Source organism: Eulemur rufifrons, chromosome 2 (assembly GCF_041146395.1).
Source record: "Eulemur rufifrons isolate Redbay chromosome 2, OSU_ERuf_1, whole genome shotgun sequence".
Lineage (NCBI taxonomy): Eukaryota > Metazoa > Chordata > Mammalia > Primates > Lemuridae > Eulemur > Eulemur rufifrons.
This window is the reverse complement of record NC_090984.1, coordinates 49,224,252-49,249,332: the sequence shown is the minus strand read 5'-3', so window position 1 is coordinate 49,249,332 and position 25,081 is coordinate 49,224,252. Positions and strand designations below refer to the sequence as shown.

General features: G+C 39.6%; 2 protein-coding genes across 5 annotated transcripts in view; both read right to left on the bottom strand.

Moving 5' to 3' along the window:
* The window catches only part of VPS39 (VPS39 subunit of HOPS complex), a 46,953-nt gene extending 28,230 nt beyond the window's left edge, over positions 1-18,723 (bottom strand). Inside the window, exons 1-9 of one of the 2 annotated variants that reach the window (XM_069484469.1) lie at positions 18,501-18,632; positions 10,949-11,014; positions 6,921-6,953; positions 6,342-6,406; positions 5,989-6,031; positions 4,310-4,404; positions 3,262-3,360; positions 2,751-2,843; positions 594-777 (exon numbers count right to left, since the gene is read on the bottom strand). In XM_069484469.1, the coding sequence (XP_069340570.1) occupies positions 594-777; positions 2,751-2,843; positions 3,262-3,360; positions 4,310-4,404; positions 5,989-6,031; positions 6,342-6,406; positions 6,921-6,953; positions 10,949-11,014; positions 18,501-18,573 (751 nt within the window). In that variant the 5' untranslated portion in view covers positions 18,574-18,632. Of the gene's footprint in view, positions 1-593; positions 778-2,750; positions 2,844-3,261; positions 3,361-4,309; positions 4,405-5,988; positions 6,032-6,341; positions 6,407-6,920; positions 6,954-10,948; positions 11,015-18,500 lie in introns of both variants that reach the window. The other variant, XM_069484462.1, reaches the window with a different exon arrangement.
* A 2,289-nt stretch (positions 18,724-21,012) lies between these two features.
* TMEM87A (transmembrane protein 87A) overlaps positions 21,013-25,081 on the bottom strand; it is a 46,307-nt gene continuing 42,238 nt past the window's right edge. For all 3 annotated transcript variants that reach the window (XM_069484453.1, XM_069484448.1, XM_069484441.1), the window contains exon 20: positions 21,013-22,204. In XM_069484453.1, the coding sequence (XP_069340554.1) occupies positions 22,163-22,204 (42 nt within the window). In that variant the 3' untranslated portion in view covers positions 21,013-22,162. The remainder of the gene's footprint in view (positions 22,205-25,081) is intronic.

Sequence of the window (25,081 nt, the reverse complement as noted above, 5' to 3'; positions counted from 1 at the left end):
TAATAATGTTCACTCTTCTGACTGAAAAAGAAATGCTATAAGGGTGGTCATACGCTTCCAGGTAATACCACTGCAGAGAGTTGGGAGCAAGAGGCAGACGTAGGATGGAAACACCTAAACTGTAGGACAGAGATTGACACCTACATGTTGTTTGTGTCTCTAAGCTACAAACACAATAGCAACAATAACCACATTGAAAACCTTTCAACATGGAATTACTCGTACTAGAGGAATAAATAAGGAATTTCCATTAATCTCTAAATGTAGTCTATTCAGCAGAAGACAAATAAAACCCTTAAGAAGAAGGTGGAAGAAAAGGAACTAAGAAGTAAAAATAGCAGTAGATAATCACTTACTGAAACGTACATTTCTGTTTACATTTTTCCCCCCTGAAGTAAAACTCAGCTTCTTGTAAAAACTAGACTGTCCCATTTTTAATGACCTTAAACCATCCTCTACTTCTAAGAAGGGGAACTGCGAGTGAATGACACAACATAAGCCAGTCTGCTAAAGCTATGCGTGGGACTCCATTCTGCAGGGATGGCACACAACCTCAGCTCAAAGCGGGAAACAGCAGCTACTGTTGGTCTCACCCATGGCCACTGGTATGTCTGTCCAGTTCAGGGCACATTTCTGTGTGCAGGTCCCCTCCTCGTTGAGCACCACGGTGAGATCATCCTGGCCCACAGCTACTTTTCCATCTGCCAGAGGTGCAACTAAGGGCTCCAGCTGTTTTCCTGTTGGAAAGAGCTCTTTGATGGACCCCTTTCCATCCACCTACAGGAAGACACAAAGTGAGTCACCCAGCATTCCCCAGCCAGAGGCACGAACACAGCCTGGAAAAATCCACATAAAACCCCAAACCTAGAGAAGCCAGTAATATTCCTTGTTTGACATAAGGAAATACAGAGTTCGTTATAACAAACTTTGTTATCACAATATAAAACTAGTTCTCTTTTTTTCTAACACAGAAACAAGCATCTAGCCTGGCAATTGACAATGCCATGTGCTGGCACGAATGCAGAGCAACTGGAACTTCCATCCACTGCTGGTGGGTACACAAAGCGGTGAGAGGCTATTTTGTTTGTTGGTTTCTTATGAAGTTAAATACACACTTACCATATGACCCATAAATCCCGTTTCTAGGCACTTGCCCAAGGGAAATGAAAACTTATGTTTACACAAACACCTGTCTGTAAATGTTTATAGCAGCTTTATTCATAATTGCTAAAAATTGGAAACAACTTTATCCTTCAATTGATGAATGGATAAACAACCTGTGGTACAACCATACCACCGAACACTACTCAGCCACAAAAAAGAGTAAACTATTGTCACACACAAGGACACAGATGACTCTCAAATGCATTATGCTAAGTGAGCATTATGCTTAGGAGCCAGACTCAAAAGGTATATATGATTCCATTTATAAGATATAAGGAAAAGGCAAAATTATAAAAGATGAAGCATAGATCAGTGGTTATCAGAGTTTTAGAAGTAGGACGAGGGGCTGACTTCAAAGGGGCAGTCTGAGGGAATTTTGGGGGTGAATAGAACTGTTGTGAATCTTGATTGTGGTATTAGTTACACAATTCTAGGCATCAGTCAAAACACAGAATTGTATACTGAAAAGAATGGATTTTATTGTATGTAAGTAAATGAATACTTTCTGAATAGCCTGGTCCTAAAGCAACATTTCCCACCCCTGAGGTGATGGCGGCATCCAAGGCAGTGAGAGAATCGAGCACGCACTCCACCTTTCGGCTCAGACGCCCCTCTCCCTGCACACCTCCCTCAGCACCTATATGCCTAGATGCTATGAACATTTACTCAGTTGCACAAAAGTGACTCCTCCAGCAGTTTGTAACTCTGATACTGATAAAAGTAGGATATTCCAACAATAAAAATATGGAACAAATATATTAATAACCATGAAGAGCCCACCCAGTGGGGGCTATGGAGACAGGCTTCTACAATTGCCAAGTCTGAATTAGGAGAGGGGTGTGAAGCTACAAGATTTAGATTATTCTATGAAATGAATGATAGATCAATCTTTTCTACATATTGTATGCATATTGGAGGAAAAAAAATGTCATGGATATTTACCAATTATATTAAGAGAAAAAGCAGGCTACAAAACAACATGTATTATATGATATTTTCGTAAACAGGGTGGAAGCCCATATACCCAAAGGCTAATGGTGATTATTTCTGAATGGGGGGGATTATGGATGATTTGTACTTCCTTTATTTCATTATTTGTATTTTCTTCTTTTCTATAATAAACACATGTGGTCTTTGAAATTTAAAAAAAGTGAAAATAATTTTAAAAACAAATATGCTAAAAGATTGGGGGGTGGGGGCAAGAAACTCAAAGTCTTAAAAATAACTAAGTTAACACTAAAATTATTTATAATTCCTGAGCACTGAAGCCTTAGGATAACAGTCCATGATAATGCCACTGCATAGAGGTATAATTAAATACACACCGTTGATAACTATTATGTAGAGAATTGAGAGTTGACTCTGCCTGCTTTAAGTTACATAGACACCTTACTTATAGACAATGCAGACAGCATGAAAAATAACTAAGCATACAAAGAAACAACAAACCCCATTATGTCAAAAGCTCTACTTAACTTGGTCTCTTGACCTGTGGCTCAGAAGCACACAATCTTCTGCCCAAGATAAACTCATAATCATTTTCCCTAAGGTAAACTGATGGTATTTGCAAAATAATAAAATTTTACCCTTATTAGGTAGTAGTCTCTCTTGAAACCCACACAGATAGAATTTTCACACCATGCCATGGACTTGGGCACATCTGGTACACTAAAATCCCCCTGAAGAAAGAGAGCAAGAGTTCAATTGTAAAGACATTAAACTAAAAATCATGACCTTCCTGTTATTCCACCTCCATTCTGCAAAATAACCCTCACCCTCATCTGAGAACAATTCTCCAAGTACAAGGTCAGGAAAGCACCCTTAATAAAAATATAAGTCACCCACGAACTGAACAAAGTACGTTTGGAAAAGGTGAAAACCCACTTTGAAATAAACCAATCTGTAGAGATGTAGAATTATATTACAGGTAGGCATAAGCAAGCTCTCATGTACTTTATACCAGAGTATTCATCTGGGGACAACTGTAAGACTGAGGTTCTGAATGTCACTAGGACTGAACAGAAAGTCTCTCCAGCTGTGGGCCAACCGTAGCAGCAGCTCCCACCCAACCCATTACCAAGTAACAGTGGACCTTACCTGCAATTCATGAAATTCCCTGTCCTTCCAGAAATAGAGCTGCAGCTTCTTTTTCACTGCCACACACATCCGCAACACCTCCTCACCAGTCTCTGTGTGCTGGGAAAAGACACCCAAAGGAAATGAGGATGCCCATACAATAACTCTCCATTACTGAGTATCAACGAGATTAGAGATTTTCTACCTTGAAATGGCAACTAATCTGAAAATCCCCTATAACACAGTCATGCTGCCAGAAAAGCTAAGCAGAAGAATAGCACTGTCTCCAAGATATACTCATAAACAACTGGCTGAGGAACACTTCCTCCCGAAGTGCTGCCAGCCAAAGACCCCAGCACCAGTGGGACATTCACAATTCAGAGAGGAAGATCCTAGGGCAGACCTGCCCCTACATGACTGCTTCTTCCTTTTTTTCCTTAAATGATTATCACTCATGGCTGCCAACACATGCTGGGTCAGGGATCAGCATGTACCAGTGACAGCAGGCCAACTTTCAATCCTTTAAAGTGGAAGGGAAAAGAAAATTCCTAAGCATAAAACAATACACTGTCAATGTAGAGCATAAATAAAAAGTGATCACAGTCGAGTAGAGGGGAAAGGCAGCTACTGAAGAATGTAAGGATGATGAATCGGCAATAACAAGGAGAGATGTCTTTTCTGAACAATGAAAACTCCCTAATGACAAAGACCACAGTGATCTGTTTAGAACAAGAGTCAATCTGATGTCCTACAATTATGTTCATGATATTGTTACAGTCTGGCTTTCCTACTAATGATTTGTCCATGATAAGTGTTTTTATCCTTTGTTAACTGCCTCCTGCCATCAGCACCAGGCTCTCATTAACTCATATGCAGGGAACGCAAATGCTTCAACTTCATGCCACATACCGACGGGGAAATTTCTCTAACACAATCAAATATGCTCTTTGGAGTCTCAGCTGGGTTTGGATCCCATCCATGCCATTCTTCCCATCTAATGGTCGGAATGATGTAGGAAAGACTGTACTGATTAAAGTATAAAGCCAAATTTCATCTTGCATCCGCTTACCTGGAGGTCACATGTGAACAGTGATGCTCCCTTTGCCTTTGAAACTGTAGTGATTTGTTGAAATGTCAATAGGTCATGGACATAAATGTTATTTTCTGTTTGGGAAGAGGTAAAACGTTATTATAAATGACCACGATTTTAGCATAGCCACCTTCAAGGCAAAAAAGTGACATCTAGAAGAAGCAAATGGCAGATATTGGTGGAAGCTGTACCTTCAGTTTTACTAACAATGATTCATTCTGGGCTATTACCAGTATAAAACATTTAAGAGGTCACCTGGTCTTCTAAACTTGGATATTTTGTTCCTTAAAAATTTGGGTTGGCCGGGCGCGGTGGCTCACGCCTGTAATCCTAGCACTCTGGGAGGCCGAGGTGGGCGGATCGTTTGAGCTCAGGAGTTCGAGACCAGCCTGAGCAAGAGCGAGACCCCACCTCTACTAAAAATAGAAAGAAATTATATGGACAGCTAAAAATATATATAGAAAAAATTAGCCGGGCATGGTGGCGCATGCCTGTAGTCCCAGCTACTTGGGAGGCTGAGACAGGAGGATGGCTTGAGCTCAGGAGTTTGAGGTTGCTGTGAGCTAGGCTGATGCCACGGCACTCACTCTAGCCTGGGCAACAGAGTGAGACTCTGTCTCAAAAAAAAAAAAAAAAATTTGGGTTGATGAGTAAAAGAGATCTTTCACGTTCAAAGCACTCTTATACTCTGTCATTTTCAAGTCTGGAAATTTGTGATGTAGTATTTGTACAAGAAGTGGCTTTCAAAGCTACATACATTAGTAGGCTCCAATTAGGAAAAGGAAATCCTCTGTGGATTTTGTACAAACCCATGGCAAGGATTTCTTTTCTAGCAAAGCAAGCAAAATAATAATTTTACCTGGACCTCATATCTAGTTTTACTCAGTAAGGTCTAGTTATGTTAAATGTTTATCTGTGAATGTAGGAACTAAGTTTAAAATGATTCCACTATTTGCACCTGGAGCTGAACAGCACAGAGTATGAGGCCAGCTTCTAGTCTTCTGCTTGTCAAGAAAAGGCCTCATTGGCTGCCTTCCATGAAATCTTGATTTTTCCAAAAAGGTCCTAAACAGTCTTGCCCTGATCTATCTCTTCCCCGCTATCTTGACACTCTCTACCAAATATCCTTAGTCTGTCCACAATGAACTACTTGCCACATCTCAGGGCTTTTGGTCAAGTTGTTCCCTCTGTCTATAATACTCTGCCTACCTCTCTTCCTGTCGAAATTCTAATCCAGTAGACAATACAGTCCCTCCCATTACTAAGATCTCACAACACTTCTGATAACTTTCTACTGTAACTTACCACACTGTATTATGATTACTTTCTACCATTTTGGTCTTCATAATCAGAAGTATCAAAGATAGCAACCATGTCTCATTGAACTTGGTATCCCCAACATCTAGTCCAGGCTTTGCACAAAATAGGGCTCAATAAATATTTGATTGATTATTGAATGAATGAATGAGGTGAGACTCCTTGGAGAGCAGAGTTCAAGTTTATGGGGGATGCTGTTGCCTTTAGTACCCATGTACCCTGCTGTATCTGGTTTGGAACATGTCAGTTTATTGTTAAGTAACTACTATCAAATTAACCATGAAAGGGTTAAAGTTTGTATTTTCTGACACACGAATCACAAATGCAACCCCTTTTCTTACCTAACAAGCTGACCAGAATCTTAAACTGGGAAACCACATGGATCTGGAAGATAGCAAATCATTAGACCTAATTAAACATTTCTGGCAAGGTTTAATACATGCTCATTTAACAACAGTACTAAAAAGGGACCAAAGAGCCCAGTAACGGGGATCTGACTTATTTTTATGTGCAATCACAATTTCTGCTTGTGAAAGAGGATCTCAGGCACATGATATATGGGCAGAGATCCCTGTGTAAGTGGAAGGACAGACAGAAGAGGATTCAAAGAGTTAATAAATAACATTACCAAAGTTCAAGCTTTGATAGTCTCATGTAAGTTAAATATTGTTGTATGACTGCCATCGCTGCCTACCTGCTGAATCTTTTTGGAGAAGTTCTTATTGGATTTCTCTAGTGTCACTTCAAACCTGTTGCAACCTATGGAAAAGAAATAAACACTGGCAGTTCCAAACACAGGGATACCTATAAAAATAATTACACCAAAAATATACTGCTCCATACTGCTACCCTACATAAATCTTTAAAACTTTCTAGAAGACTAGAAGTCAGAGATCTAAAATAGACAGCTGTCTTTACTGAGCATAGTAAGATGTTTTCAACTCCGATTTTAGAAATGAGGGTTTCATGCACCTTAACTTGGCATCAGCAGAAAAGATCACACAAAGTTCACCAAGTTTACTGAAGCTACAAGGTACTTCTGAGTCTGAGGACCTTATTTTACAAAATAAGTACCTTGCCAAAGTGTTTCACAAGAAAGAGTATAAAAAGGAACAGTCAAATATAAGAGCCCACGCAATGAAACCCAGCCCAAAGCATCCTTAGGTCTAGGCCAACTAATTCCCAGCAGCTACCCTATGTCCTGTATTATGGGGACAGAGCAAACACTCAACCCCATCTCCAGAGCTAAGCAATTTAATGCATCTACACTTACTGCCACTTTCAGGTGATGCTACATCTGCTGGCATTGTTACAGAAAAGGGGAAGAAAGTTACATACCATAAAAACATGAGGATTCAGCCCTGCTGGGTTTGACAAAAATATTCAGTCTCAAACGACACCAAAGAGTCAAAAAGAGAATAATTATCACAATAATAATAGCAACTATCATTAAGCAATAACTAGGTGCCAGGTTCTGGGTTAAAAAAATTTATATGTTTATTTTCTGTAACCCCACAACTACTCCCAAGAAGTAGGTATTACTGTTCCAAGTTCATATTTGAGCAGTCTGATGGGTCAAGCGGTTAGGGAGCAGCCAGTGAGAGACAGAGCCTAGAAGCAAACTCAGGCCTGACTCTAACGCCTGTGCTCCGAGCCTGCACTCTGCCACCTGCCCTCTACTCCATGGAGGCGATGCTCACGCTGCTGACCTGGGATGTTCCCCACAGCTAGCTGTGCCCTTGCCCCCAGAAGTTGGTGGAGACTCTTTGAGGCAGTCACAACCACCCATTCCACTAAACCCGCTCCTACTTCCTCCATGTGTCCCTCAGCAGAGGAGATGAAGATGGGGCCCTAAAATTGCAGGGAGCTTCAGAAACATGCATGGTATTTTGCTGTTACACCAGAAAAAGAAAAAAAATTCACTCATGTCATGCTTGGGAAAGAGTTCTGTATTTGAAAAGGGTCTTAGTATTACGTTCAATAATTCTCTTTATATGCAGAATTCCATGAGGGAGAGATTCTCAAACTTTTTTGTCTCAGGATCCCTTGATAATCTTAAAAATTACTGAGGACCCCAAAGAACTTTCATGTGGGTTATATCTATGAATGTTTACCACATTAGAAATTAAAATTGAGAAATTTTTAAAATATGTATTTATTAACTCATTTAAAACAGTAATAAGGGCCAAGTGCGGTGGCTCACGCCTGTAATCCTAGCACTCTGGGAGGCCAAGGCAGGTGGATCATTTGAGCTCAGGAGTTCGAGACCAGCCTGAGCAAGAGCGAGACCCTTCTCTACTAAAAATAGAAAGAAATTATATGGACAACTAAAAATATATACAGAAAAAAATTAGCTGGGCATGGTGGCGCATGCCTGTAGTCCCAGCTACTCGGGACGGTGAGGCAGAAGGATCACTTGAGCCCAGGAGTTTGAGGTTGCTGTGAGCTAGGCTGACGCCACGGCACTCTAGCCTGGGCAACAGAGTGAGACTCTGCCTCAAAAAAAAAATAAATAAATAAAACAGTAATAAGCCTGTTACCTGTTAGCATAAATAATATTTTAACAAAAGATACTTATTTTTACATAACAAAAAATATGCATTGTATCACATTTTTGCACACCTCTTTAATGTCTAGCTTAATAGAAAATAGCTGGACTCTTACATCCACTTCTGCATTTAATTTGCTTTGATAATTTGTTTTGGTTGAAGTATATGACAAAAATCTGTCCTCACATGGAATACAGTTGAAAAGGGAGAAGTACTTTGATAGCTTTTTCAGGTAATTGTAGATCTCCTTCTTTGACATATACGAAATCTTGACAAAAGCAATCTCTTGTAATGTGAAATCTCCAACCTACCAATGAACTTTTCACATTCTATTCATTAAAATCCATTGGTCTATCTTACACTTAGAATGGATCTTTTTCTCATGCGTGATTTAAAAACTTCATGCACTGGTCATCTGGAAAATATTTTGGTTCACTAAAATCTGAGTTATGCAGATTTTCCAAACATTGGCACATTTCATTACAAAATATTTTAAAAGTCACACTCATTATTATCCCCCTTAATCTCATCTGAAAAAAAAATTTTTGAGTATTGAAAAGCTGTCAAACTCATGGGATGGACACAAGTTTTCCACAATTCTAATTTTCTCTTGAAAGCTCTAACTTTATCATTCACAACAAATACTGCCAATTGTTTTCCTTAAAGTAATAGACTCCCTTTGTCTCTTTTTTTAAAAAATTCTGCCAAATATCCAAATGGTCTGAAAAACTATAGCCCGCCAGTCATTCTTTCAAGCAAAAATGATACTCCATGAAAAAAAAGTGGCCAGTTCAGCTCATAACTCAAACAATTGCACAAGTACAAGTACTTTTCCCCGAGAGTCATCAGACTTCTTACCTTGCCACACAGGAGTACTTTATCTGTAATTCCCATTACATCACAAGAGATTATTAAAATGATCCATTACCAAAAGTCAAAATAAAATAAAAATAATAATTTTTATTGCCTCACCAAGTACTATTCTTAAGTGAAACTAGCTTTGAAAAAAAAAAAAAAACTGTCCAGGCTTGGTGGCTCACACCTATAATCCCAGCAAATCCCAAAGAGGCTGAGGAGGGGAGATCACTTGAGGCCACAAGTTTGAAGTGGCAGTAAGCTATGATTGTATGATCACATCACTGCACTCTAGCCTGGGCAACATAGTAAGATCCCATCTCTACAAAAAAATAAGAAAATATTAGCGGGGCATGGTGGCATGTGCCTATAGTCCCAGCTACTCAGGAGGCTGAGGCAAGAGGATCTCCTGAGCCCAGGAGCTCGAGGCTGCAGTGAGCTATGATCAGGCCACTGCACTTCAGCCTGGGCAACGGAGCAAGATTCCGTCTCTTAAAAACAAAAACAAACAAAAAAACCCACTGTGAGTGCATAGTGAGAATAGTACAATGACTACCAGTACAGTTTGGGATTTCTGTTTTAATTTGATTCATGGTCAGGGGCCAACATTTTTAATTACCATCCCATTGTAAATGTCAATATAGTGAAAAAATCAAATAATGTTTTAGTGTTTCTGTTAACTTATTAATAGTTTTGTCCTTGTTTGTGGGGCCTCTGAAAGGATCTTGGGAACTCCCAGGGGTCTGGAGACCACACTTTGAGAACCACTGTTCTAGCTAGGGTAACAGTACCACTGAAACAAGCCTATAGTTGATAAGGCCTTCAATGTGAACTAATCTAACAGCTCTGTTCAAGGTAAGAGTAGAATGAGATGTTTTTTGAACTCAAGGGAGATGGCTCAGATCAGAACCTAGGACCACAGACCCAGTCTTTCCTTGACATGCTGTTACCCTTTCCCTTTCCTCAGAAAGCCAGTCTACCCACAGCCCTATCTAGGTCTGGAATATTTCAAATCTAGAAACCAAATTGGCCCTTCAGAGCTGATCACAGAGGACCAGGTCTATTTCTGGTCCACATCAAGTTAGAGCTGGGCCAGAACTGTTCACTAAGAGTACAGGGAGAAGTGGCATTTCTTAAAGTGATGTTTCAAATCTGAGTTTGATTTCCTAATTGTCCGAGGTAGGTTAGTACTGCTATTTTTACCTACGGGGAAATTGAGGCCCAAAAAGATGAACTAACCTGTCAAAGGTTACATCGTAAATGATCACAGGGTAAGAAATAGTTACTACCAGGGTTACAAGATTAACACTAATATTACAACTTTGAATGTACATTGTCCTGGGTAGCTGGGACTACAGGCGTGCATCACCATGCCTGGCTAATTTTTTAATTTTTTGTAGAGACGAGGTCTCACTATGATGGTCAGGCTGGTCTTAAAACTCCTGGCCTCAAGCAATCCTCTAAGCTTGGCCTCCCAAAGTGCTAGGATTACAAGTGTGAGCCAATACACCTGGCCCAAAAAGATCTTTTAAATCAATTGTTCCTAACTTTTTTCCCCTACTATCATACCATCTATACAGCAATCTTATACCCATCAGAAATATTTCTTATTACTGATACACAATCCCTCAAAAAAGTGAAGAGGGAAGAATATTCAGCTCTACCTCCCAGATGGGGGTAGAGGAATATAGTTTGAGGGGAAAAAAAAACAAACCCTGGAGATTCTCACATGCTTCTTCCCATTTTCCCACTGTGCTCCCTCCAATCCCCAATCACTCTTTTTGGTCCAGAACTACTGATTTCACGGTTGCATAGTAGTCAACTACCAAAACTTTTTTTTTTTTTCCCACGAGCAATAAACCATCTCTTTCTCAGTTCTGGGAAGTTTGCCACTTACCAACGTCCTTCCGAATCCTATAGAGGAGAAGATGTCCTTGTTTGGTTCCCACCAGAAGCCATTCCTCTGGAAAAGAAAAGAGCTGTGAGAAAGGTCCATCAGCCTTCATAAAACCTTATTTCTTTAGCTGGGGCTTGTAATCAGAAATCACAGTGTCAAGAAAATGAGTTGCTTTTGCTAGGTGTTTTGCAAAGCTAAAGAATATTTATATTCAAGAAATGTTTGAGAATCAACCAATCAAAAAAATATTTACTAAACAATTACTAGGCTAGACATAGCAGAGGATAAAAATGTCCCCAGTTTAATTGTTCCAAAATTAAACTAACCAAAAAGATAGAAGAGCTTTTTATTTTTAAGGTAAAAAGATTATGATTTTTATTTTGTATTATTTATATCTTTTTACTAAGATATACTTTTTTAGGTAAGCTAAAAATGATGGATATTTATAAAATCATAAAATGAATAATGCAAACATGAAACTGAGCATCCAACCTCAGAAATATTAGGTTACTAAGTATGACATGTCCCATTTCCTTAAGTACTAAGTTTGACAGTTGACATCTCTGACGTTTCACTTTGACACTTATTTTGTTTTTATTGTGAAGGTACATCCTCTCAGTCTTTCAAACACATGTTTTGGCTTGTGGTTATCTTTCACATTGTTTTTTACAGTAATTTTTGTGAAACCATGGGAAAGTCAAAAATTCATGTTATAGTAATAGCTAAGAGGCATTCTTTGAAGGTTTAATGATTTTAATTTAGGGAAAATAAACACCATGGTGTAATAAGCTTACAGAATTCCTTATCTCAAGAGATGGTCTAGCAGATAATAACAGTGTTGATAAGAATGTGAAGAAACTAGAACCCCATACATTGCTGGCAAGAATGTAAAATGGTGCAGCCACTTTGGAAAACAGTCTGGCAGTTCCTCAAAAGGCTAAACATGACCTAGCAATTCCACTCCTGGGTATATACTCATGGGAACTGAAAATATATGTCCACACAAAACTTGTACACAAATGTTCATAGCAGCATTATTTGTAATAGGTAAAAGGTGAACACAACCCAAACATCCACCAACTGGTGAGTGGATAAACAAAATATGGCACATCCATACAATGGAATATTAGCCAGTCTTTAAGGGGAATGCTACATGCTACAACATGGATGAACCTGAGAACACTGTATCAACTGAGAGAAGCCAGACACAAAGGCTCCATGATTCCATTTATATGAAATGTCCAGAATAGGCAAATCCACAGAGAAGAAAGATTAGTGGTTGCCTGGGGCTGGTGGGCTCAGAGAAATGGGAAGTGAATACAAATGGGTACTGGGTTTCTTTTGAGGGTGATGAAAATATTCTAAAATTGATTGTGGTAATAGTTGTGTAACTCTGTGAATGTACTAAAACCCACTGAATTGTACACTTTAAATGGGCAAATTGCATGATATATGAATTACATCTCAATAAAACTCTTACCGAGAAAAAAACCCATACAGTCTAGGCCAGTAGTTCTTAAACTTTTATGTGTATCAGAATCATCTGAGGGTTTGTTACAATACTGGGCCCTGCCCCTAAGCACTGATCTAGGCTAAAAATAAAGAGGTTCAGAAAGGGTTTAAATAATTACCCTGACAGATCCATATTACACCATTTAGGGAAGATAAGCATGTACAGATATTTCCTCAGCTTTTTGATAACATAAAGGTCACTCATTCCTTTCATAAACTTTCTTGGTTCGTGATCCTCTCTAAAATAAAATAATGGATGATGGTACAAATAGATAACCTTTATTAAGTAAGCGTTGTGTTTTAGGAAATGCTAAGCATATATCATATGTTATTTCACTAATCCTCACAACTGTCCTTTGAAGTAAGTTCTTTTTTTAAATCCCCATTTTAGAGATGAGGAAGTAGAGGCCTAGGGGATATATAACTTGTCCACAGTCACACATGTGGTAAGTGGCAGAGTAGGAATTCCAACCCCAATCTGTCTGACCCCTAACCACATACTGTGGTGCACTTGACAAGGCGTCCCATGTCAGAAGAATGAGTGTCAGCCAGAGGTTGTCTGAAAGGCAGTAGTTAACATTTATAAAAACAGATCAGGGGCCGGGCGCGGTGGCTCACGCCTGTAATCCTAGCACTCTGGGAGGCCGAGGCGGGTGGATCGCTCAAGGTCAGGAGTTCGAGACCAGCCTGAGCAACAGCGAGACCCCGTCTCTACTAAAAATAGAAAAAAAATTATATGGACAACTAAAAATATATATATAGAAAAATTAGCCGGGCATAGTGGTGCATGCCTGTAGTCCCAGCTACTCGGGAGGCTGAGGCAGGAGGATCGCTTGAGCCCAGGAGTTTGAGGTTGCTGTGAGCTAGGCTGATGCCACGGCACTCACTCTAGCCTGGGCAACAAAGTGAGACTCTGTCTCAAAAAAAAAAAAAAAAAAAAAACAGATCAGGATCCACAGTTCTCCAGGATGATGCTCTCAGTTGTCCAGAAAAAGACAGTGATTCTATTTTCTTTTGTGTCTTAAAGGAAAGGCAAGACACAGAAAGTAAGACATGGTGTGCTCTTAATGACATTAAGTTGAAATCAGAAATAACACTAGCTCTAATGGAATGCTGGAGAAGTATGCAAGAGCAGAATATGGAAAACAATTTCAGTTTGTAATGTCTGCTTTATAAAAGATATTATGTTTAGAACTCTGTTATAGATATCACAATATTGGGCAATTTGGCAATACTAAAGTTGATTTTTAGGATATCCACTGATATTTCAGATATAAATAAAATGAAGTGGAAATTTTTTTTAAATTCAGTCATAACATACATAAAAATCTATAACCAATAGGCCAACATAACATTCACCAGCTTCCCCATCCCTCTCCCTCCACTCTGCCCCTCAAACCCCTGCCAGGTCCTGTTTTTCTTTGTCTCTTTCAATACCCTCAGCTTCCTTCAGAGTCTGCCGAGGTCTATCAATTTTACCTCTAAAAGTACCTCGAGACAGCCCCCTCCCTCAGTCTTTCCAGGGACTCCTGTGACAGCTTCAACTGGTCTCACTGCATGCCTTCTTTCATGTTCACTGTCAGTTATTTTAGAACAGATCCCTGATGCTGTCACACTGGGGCTTAGACAGCCCTATGAAGCTGCACTACCAAAATATGAAGCCTAACTCCTAAACATGACATTTAAGAGTCTATTTTCCATTTTGATTAAATGTTTATTTGCCAGATTTTTAGAAATCAAACGTCTACTGATCATGAAAGGGAATCAGATAAAGTTCACTGAAATTTAATTGAAATTTTATTTGACCCTTCTGAAGTTTTCATTTGGAGGTGCTGAGGAGAAATGCACTTATAGATGCAAAGTATTTGTTAACAACTTTCTTTTAAATATTAAAAGCACCACAGACATATTTATTCCTAATCCTCAAACTTGTAAGGACAAACAGTGCGTGATCCAGATCTGCTAACAGCACAGAGCCTTGAAAAGGCTTGATTTGGTTATGGAAGCCAGTGGGGGCTTAGGTAGCCAGAGGACCTGACCACTCTCTAGGACATGTCGCTGTGTAACATAGCTGTTCACACACAACACAAAGAACAAGCCTGCAGAACAGGCATAGCATGGGGTGGACAGTGCCTTCTGAGACCTAATACAGTACTGCATGACAGAGAGTGGAACACACTACACAAACAGGCAACACACACATAAACAAAGCACAGTCAGCCCTCAAAAACTCCTGATGGTCTAATCCTGAGCCACAAGGTTAGACTTGACCCCTCCTAGGAAGTGAGTAAGGCTGGGTCCTATTGCTCATAATTATCTTAGTGAAGCTCCATCCAAAAGTGCAACACAGTCCAACCTCATGTAATAAACAATTTCATTCCTGGCCCAATGCTGGCCACTGCAGGCAACACAGAGATGAATGAATAAGGTAGTGGTCACCTCCCTTTTTGGGTCAAATGGGAAGGAACAGTGTTTCTCAAAGCATAATCCCTCATTAGCTGCATTAGAATCACCTGGACTTACTAAAAATGGACATTCTTGGGCCCTGCATGCAGAGATTCTGCTTCAATGATTCCAGGGTAGTACCCTGAAATCTGCATTTAAATTTTAATTTTATGAAATATTTACATAATTTCAAAGCTAAAACTATGAGAAGTCTAGCTTCCATCATTGTCCATTCTACCAAGTTCTCTCCTTTCTGCTATAGGTATCATTTTAGTAATTTTTGGTTTATCCTTCCATTGTTCCTTTGGAAAATATACTATGTATATACACACATACCAATATACACATACACATGAAGTCTGCATTTTTTACAGGCTCTGAACATACACTGAAGTTTGGGATTCACGCTCTAGAATGAGATATGACTTACTGAACATACGACCTTGGAAAAATTCCTTAAATTCTCTAAGCCCCAGGTTCTTCCTCTGTAAAATGAAGTTGTTATTATTTCATAAACACCTATAACAGATTAGTACTCAATAAATGGAGCTGTTATTATTCATTTATTATTATTCATTAATTAAATAAATATTTAATGAATAGCCAGGAACTGTTCTGGGCACTGGAGATAAAGCAATCTACAAAACAAAGTTCCTGTCCTGAGGCAACTTATATCCTAATGTGGAGTGAGAGAGATAACAATAATTAAATATATAAAATAATAGTAGGTGGTGATCCACAACTAGAAGAAAGATAAGGCTAAGAAAACAGCACATTGGTGGATGCGGCAATCTCTTTGATATAGGATAGTTAGGAAAAGTCTTGCTGATTTAGGTGACATTTCAACAGAGAACTGAATGAAATGAGAAATGAGCCATATGTAGTAGCGTGAGAAAGTGTCAGGCAGAAGACACACGAAGTGGCAAGGCCCTGAGGTAGGTATGTGCTTTGCACATTCACAAAACAAGGGAGACTGTGTGACCAGTACCAGAAAGGATTAAGGTATAAGCACGTAAAAGATAAAGTCAAGAAAGTAACCAGGGCCTGATCATGTCAGGTGTTGCCAGCCATGGTAAGGACTTTGGAACTTATTCTAGTTGCGGTGTGATACCACTGCATGGTTTTGAACAGAGGAGAGATGTGATCAGATTTAGGTTCTCAAAGGTTCATCCTACCTCTGTGTAGATAAAAAAACTAAAAATGGCACAAAGGCAAACACAGGGTGATCAGTCAGAAGACTATCACAGTAATGCATATGAGAAATGATAGTGCCTTCATCAAGAGCTATAGTAGTAGAGATGGAGAGAAATGACTGGATTTCAGATTTATTCTGCAGGTGGAGCAGACAAGATTCGCTGATGGATTGGATGTAGTGTAAAAGAGAATGAGAGAAGTCAAGAATGATTCCAAGGTTTTACCCTTAGTCAAAGAGGTAAACAGAAATGCCATTTGCTGAGATGTGGGATACAGAGAGGACAGGTATGTTTGAGGGGAATGGAATTAAGAATTGTTTTGGCCATGCTACTAGACATCCAAATGAAGATGCTGAAAGGCAGCAGGATTATACAACTTTGGAGTTTAGGAAGAAATCATCATTATCAGTGTTCTCCTCGTTTCTATTTCCCAGGAGATAGAATATGGTGTCTCTAAGACACCTTCCAGCTCAAATATTATTTGGCTCTGTGGGATCTGGTTCCTGAAGTTACCTGGACAAACTTTCCATCTAAGGACACGATGTAGATAAAGAGGATAATGACTAGAAACAGCAATAATTATTGCTGCTAAAGTCTGGAAATAAAGTACTTTTGAGGCAGGAGGCAGTAAATGGCCTCTTATAGGCCAATATCTACCACAGCATCCTGGGAAGCAAAAAGCATTTCTCCTGTTTGATGGGTGATCAAGGCAAGCCAAAAGCTACCTACCACTTCAAAACTGTGTTTCTGAAAAGCACCGGTACAAGGAAACTTTACTGTGACAAAGTGGAGTTTATGAGAGAGTCTAAGAGAAATACGTACTAACGTTTCCATAGAGGGTGAGAGTCAAGGATTCTGACAAGTCTAGTCCAGTGTGACAACAGCTGCATTCATCCTTTCAGAAGCATATGTCCTTAGCTGACTTAGGTACTCCTCCTCCGTGTTGCAATAATAGGCAGCATATGTCTCTAGTATCATTTTATCTTGTATCATTATCTGTTCATATGTCTTTGTCCCCAAGTGTGTGTTCCAGGAGCACAGGCACTGTCTCTTATTCATCCTTGTATTCCTGGCCCTAGCAGAGAGAATAGCCTGTGTAGGTACCTAATACATATTTGATGAAGCAATAGGAGAATGAATCCCTCTGTGCAGAGTGTCAGGTCTTTTACTGTTTTAATTTCCTTTTTTTTTTTTCCTACTTAATTTTTACTTAGAGCATTTAATGACAGGAAATGGAGGTTTTCTTGAGATGTCTGGAGGAGGTAGGATTCTCTCCTTAACCCAAAGGACTAGGACAGCTTACTGTGGAGGTATGATTTTAAAGAGGCCCAGAGCTGCTAAAGGAGAAGGGGTGCACATGAACATGAAGATTTGTAGTGAAAGAACCCTACTGAAGAGGCCACGAGGAACTCTGCAAGGATGACACTTGCATGTGGCACTGTGAACACATGATGCATAGGATGCCACCCACCACCAAGATTCCATGAGGCCCATCATGGGTACCTAGTTCAGCATACAATCTGATTAAGAGTTCTGAGCTACTTTTTTACGGTCCTTGCTTCTAGGGCCTAAACACTGACAGGAAAGATTCAAATTATTTTCTTGGTTTTTAGGGGCTGCTGTCAGACCAACCACTCATGGGTAAAAGCCCAGTGTTCATAGTTAAGAGTCAAGGATAGCTTCTGAAACTTTCATTTGTATTCCAGACCACACAAGAGATACCTGACCCTGCTTTCTGTGCTAGTCAATCCCAAAAGGATTATGCAAGTTTTCATAGGTTAGGTTTCATGACAGTCTTCTATCTACAGAGTTAGTTAACTTGGTCACTTTGGATATAAGGTATTCACTCACTTGGTTAGATTAAGAGGCTAGTAACTATGTGAGCTACTTTACAGGAATGAGAAGTGAACAATGAGTGATCACGAAGGGGCGAGGGGAGCATATAGTGTTAACTTACTCAGTGCCCAATAACCAGTGTAGTCTTTCATCTAGAAAACAACATAATCATCTGGACAAGTTCAGGCTCCTGGCAGGCGGCTCCTGGTAGGCTGAGAACCTCCCACTGCTTTGCCCCTCTAAACTGAAGACTTACTGGGTATCGAAATGGGCCAAAGCTGAGCACAATTAAAAGGAAAACTCAACCTCCAACTCTGCACAGAGCGCAAGAGCAGATGGAACATCCCTAAAATGACTGGATCTCTGCTGTTCGTCCAAGCAGCCCCGCAGATATCGCTGTCTATAGCCGGTAGTCATCTCTCTGCCCTTCCTCATCCCAGGCCTCTCCCGGGCAGCATCTGACCGAAACCCACACAACCTGACGCCTGTCGACTTCCCCAGCCTCGCGAAAAATCCGAGTTGCTCCGACGCTGACCCCGCATCGGTCCCGTGGCCCCTCGGCTCACCCCAGGCAGCCAGACAGTCGATCTGCAGAGGCAGCTTTTCTAGGATTGGCACTGGCTCGAAAGCGTCGTGCATGGCGGCGAGGAAAAAGTCGCCGCCGCCGTCTCGCCCCAAGTGTGCCGGGCCAGGGTAGGGTCCGGAAAAAGGCTGGAGAAAGAGTAGACCAAGATCCAACCAGGAACCCCAGCTACAGGCCCTTCAGCGATCCAGCCAATCGTCAACACCGGACTTCCTGCTCATTAAGCCCGCCTCTTCCGCAGCCGCAGTCCCGCCCCTTCCGCCCGATGCACTGTCAAGGAATTTACTAGTCCTTGGGTTCTCAGGACCCAGAACTACTCCCTCCGAAGTAGCCACAGGCTTAACAAGAAAGAAAAAAGCTCTTAATGTTAGAACTGTGTTAGGCAGTGAGCGTGGTGGTTAAGAATTCGGGCTTTGGCGTCAGACCTGAGATGGAGAGCTGTCATTTAGGAAATGAACTGTGTTTAGGAAATTTAATCTTTAGAGGACTTACTTTCCTAATCTGCAAAATGATTTTAGAGTAAATACCTATGACCTAGTCTCGTAAGCACTTAGCAACACCTGACACAGTCTAAGCACTCAATAAATACTAGTTTTAGTATTACCATTATATCCCAACTTGTTCAAGTACCTTACCTTTACACTTCAAAGTTGTTCTGGGCAGTGGTTGTAAAAGTGTGGTCCTAGACCGGCATCAGCAGCACCTGTGAACTTGTTAGAAATGTAAAGTTTGAGGCCTCACCCTAACTCTGCTGAACCAGAAATTCTAGAGGGGAACAGTAATCTATGTTTTAATAACCCCCAAAATGAGTCCATGTACTTAGAAGCTTCAGAACCACAATTGGAAGCTAGGGTTTCTCAACTGTAACACTACTGACATTTAGGGCAGGATAATTGTTTGGGGGAAGGGGGTTATTCTGTGCAGTGTAGGATGTTTAAAAGCATCCCTAACCTCCACCTACCAGATGCCATTAGCACCTTCTCTCCAGAGATATAACCAACAATGTCTTACTTTGCCAAATGTTCCCTGGGAAGCAAAATCACCCTGACTGAAAGAACCATTGTTTGAGGCCAATGCTTCTCAAATTTAATGTGCATACGAATCACCTGGAGATATTGTTAAAATGCAGATATTGATTCAGTAGGACCAGAATAAAGGCCCTCAATTGAGCATTTCTAACAAGCTCTCAGGTGTTGCTGATGTTACTGGTCCCTGGACATTTAGGCAGCAAGAGTTGATTCACTAACTCTTGGAAGCCAGTAAAATATATCTTTTTAAATTGATGGTCACATTCCTACCAATTCAACTCTCCGAAGCTGTGTCTTACATCCTAATTAATATTCCTTTTAGGAAGGTATGTGTCATGGCTCCTTCCTCCGATGGGTCCTGTCCTATCTGAGGTTACCTTAGTATTCCCCCTGGAAACTTACGAAACAACAAAATTAAGTTTGAGCTGCAAAAACAATCCCTATCTGGTAACTTCCCCCTAAGAAGGTAAGTCATAAAGTTAAGCAATAGGGATTAAAGCGAAAATGTAAAAGAAAAGGGTGAGTCTATGAAATGAAGTCAAAAAACTGTCCTGGTCACTTTATGTTTATACAATGGCAGTTTCTTCATATGTAAACTGAACTAGGGATACTTGTCCCATCTTTACCAAACACTGTTCTGATAATCAAATGGAAGTATATTTTCAAGGATTTAGAAACACAAAAATCACCAAACAAATCTTGTGTTATGGCTGATTTTCACCATAGAAGCTGATTACCTTCCTAAAAATTTAGAACTACCAACTGCTATGCTGGAAGGCGGCCTTTTAGTTCCAGGCCCAAGACCAAAATAAATAATATAAACTCTAAGGTTAACAGGTCAATGTGAAACTATAAATTCCTTCTGAACCTGTCCTAAGAAATGACACACTATATCCAATCTCAGTAACACAGTAAGCCATTTAAGTAGAATTACTAACCCTCAGGCTATAGAATTTGTACTGTACCTTCCTGCTTAACACAATCGTTTTTTTTCCCCTAGTCTCAAATAAACATCAGACCAGCCTCATAAAGTATTTGACCAACTATGCTTCTGCATTATAACTATTATCCATCTAACTTTTCGTCTTTAGCAGCAGCACAGGACAACATCATCAGCCTTTTTTGCTGACGAATTAGCGTAAGAATAGAGTCAGTTCTTCATATTGTTCCTTAGAGATACTGCCTAGGTGACTTTTTAAAAAATCACTACAATAAAGAGCTATAAAGAAACTACTTAAATGTTAACTCTTTCACTAGCTTATGAGTGAGTGAATATTGTGGCCATGTGGTCATTGATTTCAACAGAAAATATGACAATCTAGAATAAAAGCTGTGGAAAGAAAATTTTTACAAGGGAGTCTGGGAGAAAGAAGGGTCTTTAGAGAAAGTTTGAAAAAATGAGAAAAATATATTAATTTTGTTAAAATTTTTTATATTAAAAAGTGGCATGAACTTTTTACATAGAACAAAAATCTTGGGAAGGCAAAATTGAATAAAACCATTAAAACAGAAATATTGTGTTTCAAATGAATCCCATCACCTTGTGATGTCCCTTATAAACAGTCTCTAAACCAACACCAGATATTAGAACAGTCAATCCTAAAGAAAGAGCAGCAGTCCAGGGCCTCCACACTACTTCATGCAAGAATAACTGTTTAAATTAAGCCAGCAGCACCTGTTTCCTTTATATAAACTCCCTCTTCTGAAGCATTACAGTCCCTCTAGCAGGGTGCTCAATCACAGCACTTCGATGGAGGAGCTCTCTGCATCTAGTGCAACACCCAGTGAATGGCATGAAGGCAAACAAAGCATTGCCTAGGACTCCACAATGCCACCTTTGGAGGCTTACAAAACAGTAGTTAAAAGTTTCGGAGTGTGCACCACATTGCCAGCAATGGGATGTGTCACAATAGCAGATGTCAAAAGAGTTAAGCTAATATTTCTCTTTAAAGTACATCTGAAATAGAAAAATCTTTAATATACACCATTTGTAAACAAAATTGCACTTGATTTTGCTCTTTTAAATGATCTGCATCACACTGTAACAGTTTCTTTTGTTTTCTTTTAATCATTAATAGAACCATGGCTCCTTAACTCAGAAGAGCCCTTTTTTCTCAAAACTACCTCTGCAAGATGTAACCTTGACTTCCCAGGAAAATGAAAGATAACAAACAATTTCCCCCATCACCTATGTAACTCCCTAAATAAATAAAAATTGCAGGCAGTTGCTCCTGGAGATTACATATTATGGTGTTGATGACACGGTCCTTTAGAAGATGTTAAACTTTTTAGTTTGACAGATTAAACAACTGATATTATAGAAATTTCAGGAACAACACACATAAGTTGCATAAACATCCATGTCAGGGTTCGGGAGGGAAAAGGGCATCAATGTTGTAAATAAGAAGCTTGTAGATTTTTCTCATCTTATGAATTTGTTTTCAATAAGATGTTCTCCTCATTCTGACACCTCTTGCCAACTCCAATGCCCAAAGATCAAGGAACAGATCAGGATGTCATTGCCTCCTTTAATCCTACGGAGCAGTGTAGAAGACTGACACAGAAGCTGATCTCTTCCCTGATATTAGCCATCTTCGACTGCAAATCTTCCCATTCTTTACTCCATTTTGGATCTTTCAAAGTGTGTGATCATTCGCTCCTAGGGAGAAAAAAGGTTTATTCTAAGTATATGAGTTTAAAATGGTCTACATTCCAAATATCTTCCACAGAGACTATCCAAACACACATTTTCCACAAGTACTTGTTTATGTTAATTAAATGTTTAGAGCAATGGTTCCTAAACATCTATGAAGATTTTGAAACATACAGTTGCGGAGGATACAACATCAACATACAAATATCAGCTGCATTTCTATACATTAACGATTATCCAAAAAGGGAATTAAGAAAATAAACCTATTTATAATACCATCAAAAAGAATAAAATACTTAGGAATAAACCTACCAAGAAGGTAAAAGACTTATACACTGAAAACTACAAACACTAATGAAAGAAATTAAAGCAGACACAAATAAATAGAAAGATATCCTATGTTCATGGATTGGAAACTTAGTATCATTAAAATGTCTATACTATCCAAAGCAATCTATAGATTCAATGTAATCCCTGTCAAAACCCCAATGGCAGTTTTTACAGAACTAGAAAAAATCAGGCCAGGCACAGTGGCTCATGCCTGTAATCCTAGCACTCTGGGAGGCCGAGGTGAGAGGATCACTCGAGGTCAGGAGTTTGAGACCAGCCTGAGCAAGAGCAAGACCCCTGTCTCTACTAAAAAATAGAAAGAAATTATCTTGCCAACTAAAAAAATGAGCCGGGCATGGTGGTACATGCCTGTGGTGCATGCCTGTAGTCCCAGCTACTCGGGAGGCTGAAGCAGGAGGATCGCTTAAACCCAGGAGTTTGAGGTTGCTGTGGGCTAGGCTGACACCATGGCACTGTAGCCTGGGCAACAGAAACTGTGTCTCAAAAAAATAAATAAATAAATAAAAGAAAGAAAGAAATAGAAAAAATCCTAAAATTCATATGGAAACCAAAAAGGACACCAATAGCCAATACAATCTTGAGTAAAAAAATAAAGCTGGAGCAACTTCCTGACTTCAAAATATATTACATGGCTATGGTAGTTAAAACAGCATAGTACTGGCATAAAAACATAGACCAATGGAACAAAATAGAGTCCAGAAATAAACCTTCATATATATAGTCAACTGGTCTTACAAAATAGGAAAAGGAAACCTTAATAAATGGTGTTGGAAAAACTGGATATACACACAAAAGAATGAAACTGGACTCTAATTTTCCACATACACAAAAACTCAAAATGGATTAAAGACTTAAACATCAGATCTGAAACTGCAAAACTCCTAGAAGAAAACATGAGCTTCTTGATATTGGTGTTGGCAATAATTTCTTGGACATGACACCAAAACCACAAGCAACAATAAAATTGACCAATGGGACTATGTCAAACTAAAAACCTTCTGCACAGCAAAGGAAATAATCAACAGAATGAAAGGTGACTCACAGAATTGGAATATCTGCAAACCATGTACAGTCATGCATTGCTTAATGACAGAGATACATCCTGAGGTATGTGTCATTTCATCACTGTGTGAGTAGTATAGAGTATACTCACACAAACCTAGATAGTATAGCCTACTATACACCTAGATTATATGGTGTAGTGTGTTGCTCCTAGGCTACAAACCTGTATAGCACTTTATTGTACTAAATACTATAGCAAACTATAACACAATGGTAAGTATTTGTGTATCTAAACATAGAAAAGGTAGAGTAAAAATAGAGTATTCTAATCTTATGGAACCACTGTCATACATGTGGTCCGTCATAGACCAAATGTCATTATGTGGCACATGAAATGTGGTGTCACTGTATCTGATGAGGAGTTAGTATCCAAAATATATAAGGAACTCCTACAACTCAATAGCAAAATACAACTAGCCCAATTAGAAAATTGGCAAAGGACTTGAAATTTCCTCAAAAAATTAAAAATAGGCCAGGCGCGGTGGCTCACGCCTGTAATCCTAGCTCTCTGGGAGGCCGAGGTGGGCGGATCGTTTGAGCTCAGGAGTTCGAGACCAGCCTGAGCAAGAGCGAGACCCCATCTCTACTAAAAATAGAAAGAAATTATATGGACAGCTAAAAATATATACAGAAAAAATTAGCCGGGCATGGTGGTGCATGCCTGTAGTCCCAGCTACTCGGGAGGCTGAGACAGGAGGATCACTTGAGCCCAGGAGTTTGAGGTTGCTGTGAGCTAGGCTGACGCCACGGCACTCACTCTAGCCTGGGCAACAGAGTGAGACTCTGTCTCAAAAAAAAAAAAAAAAAAAAAAAAATTAAAAATAGAACTATCACATGATCCAGCAATCCCACTTCTAGGTATATACTCAAAAGAAATGAAGCAAAGTCTCAAGATCCAATTTCCACTGCAGCATTATTCACAATAACCAAGACACAGAAATAACCCAAGTGTCCATGAAGGGATAGATAAAGAAAATGTGGTATATACATACAATGGAATACTATTCAGCTTGAAAAAGGAAAGAACTTCTGACATGTGCCACAACTTGGATGAACGAACCTTGAAGACATTATGTTAAGTGAAATAAGTGAGTCACAAAAGGATCACAGAAGCAAAAAGCAGAATGGTGGATGCCAGGGGTTGGAGGACGGGGTAAGGAGGAGCTGCTATTCAAGGGGTATACAATTTCAGTTAAATAAGATGAAAAGTTCTAGAGATCTGCTGTACGACATTGTACTGATACTTAACAATGCTGTAATGTACACTAAAAGGATTGTTAAGAGGGTAGAGCTCATTGTAATGTTTTCTTACCTGCCCCCACAGCCTTGACATTTATTATGTATACCTGCAAAGTCTTGCATAGTTTTTCAAAGAGGAAAATATAAACAGATGGTTGAACTCCGTACCAACAAAAGTACTATAGTAAACCTGTGTTCCCATGAATGGCACAATCAGGTTTCACTTAATCA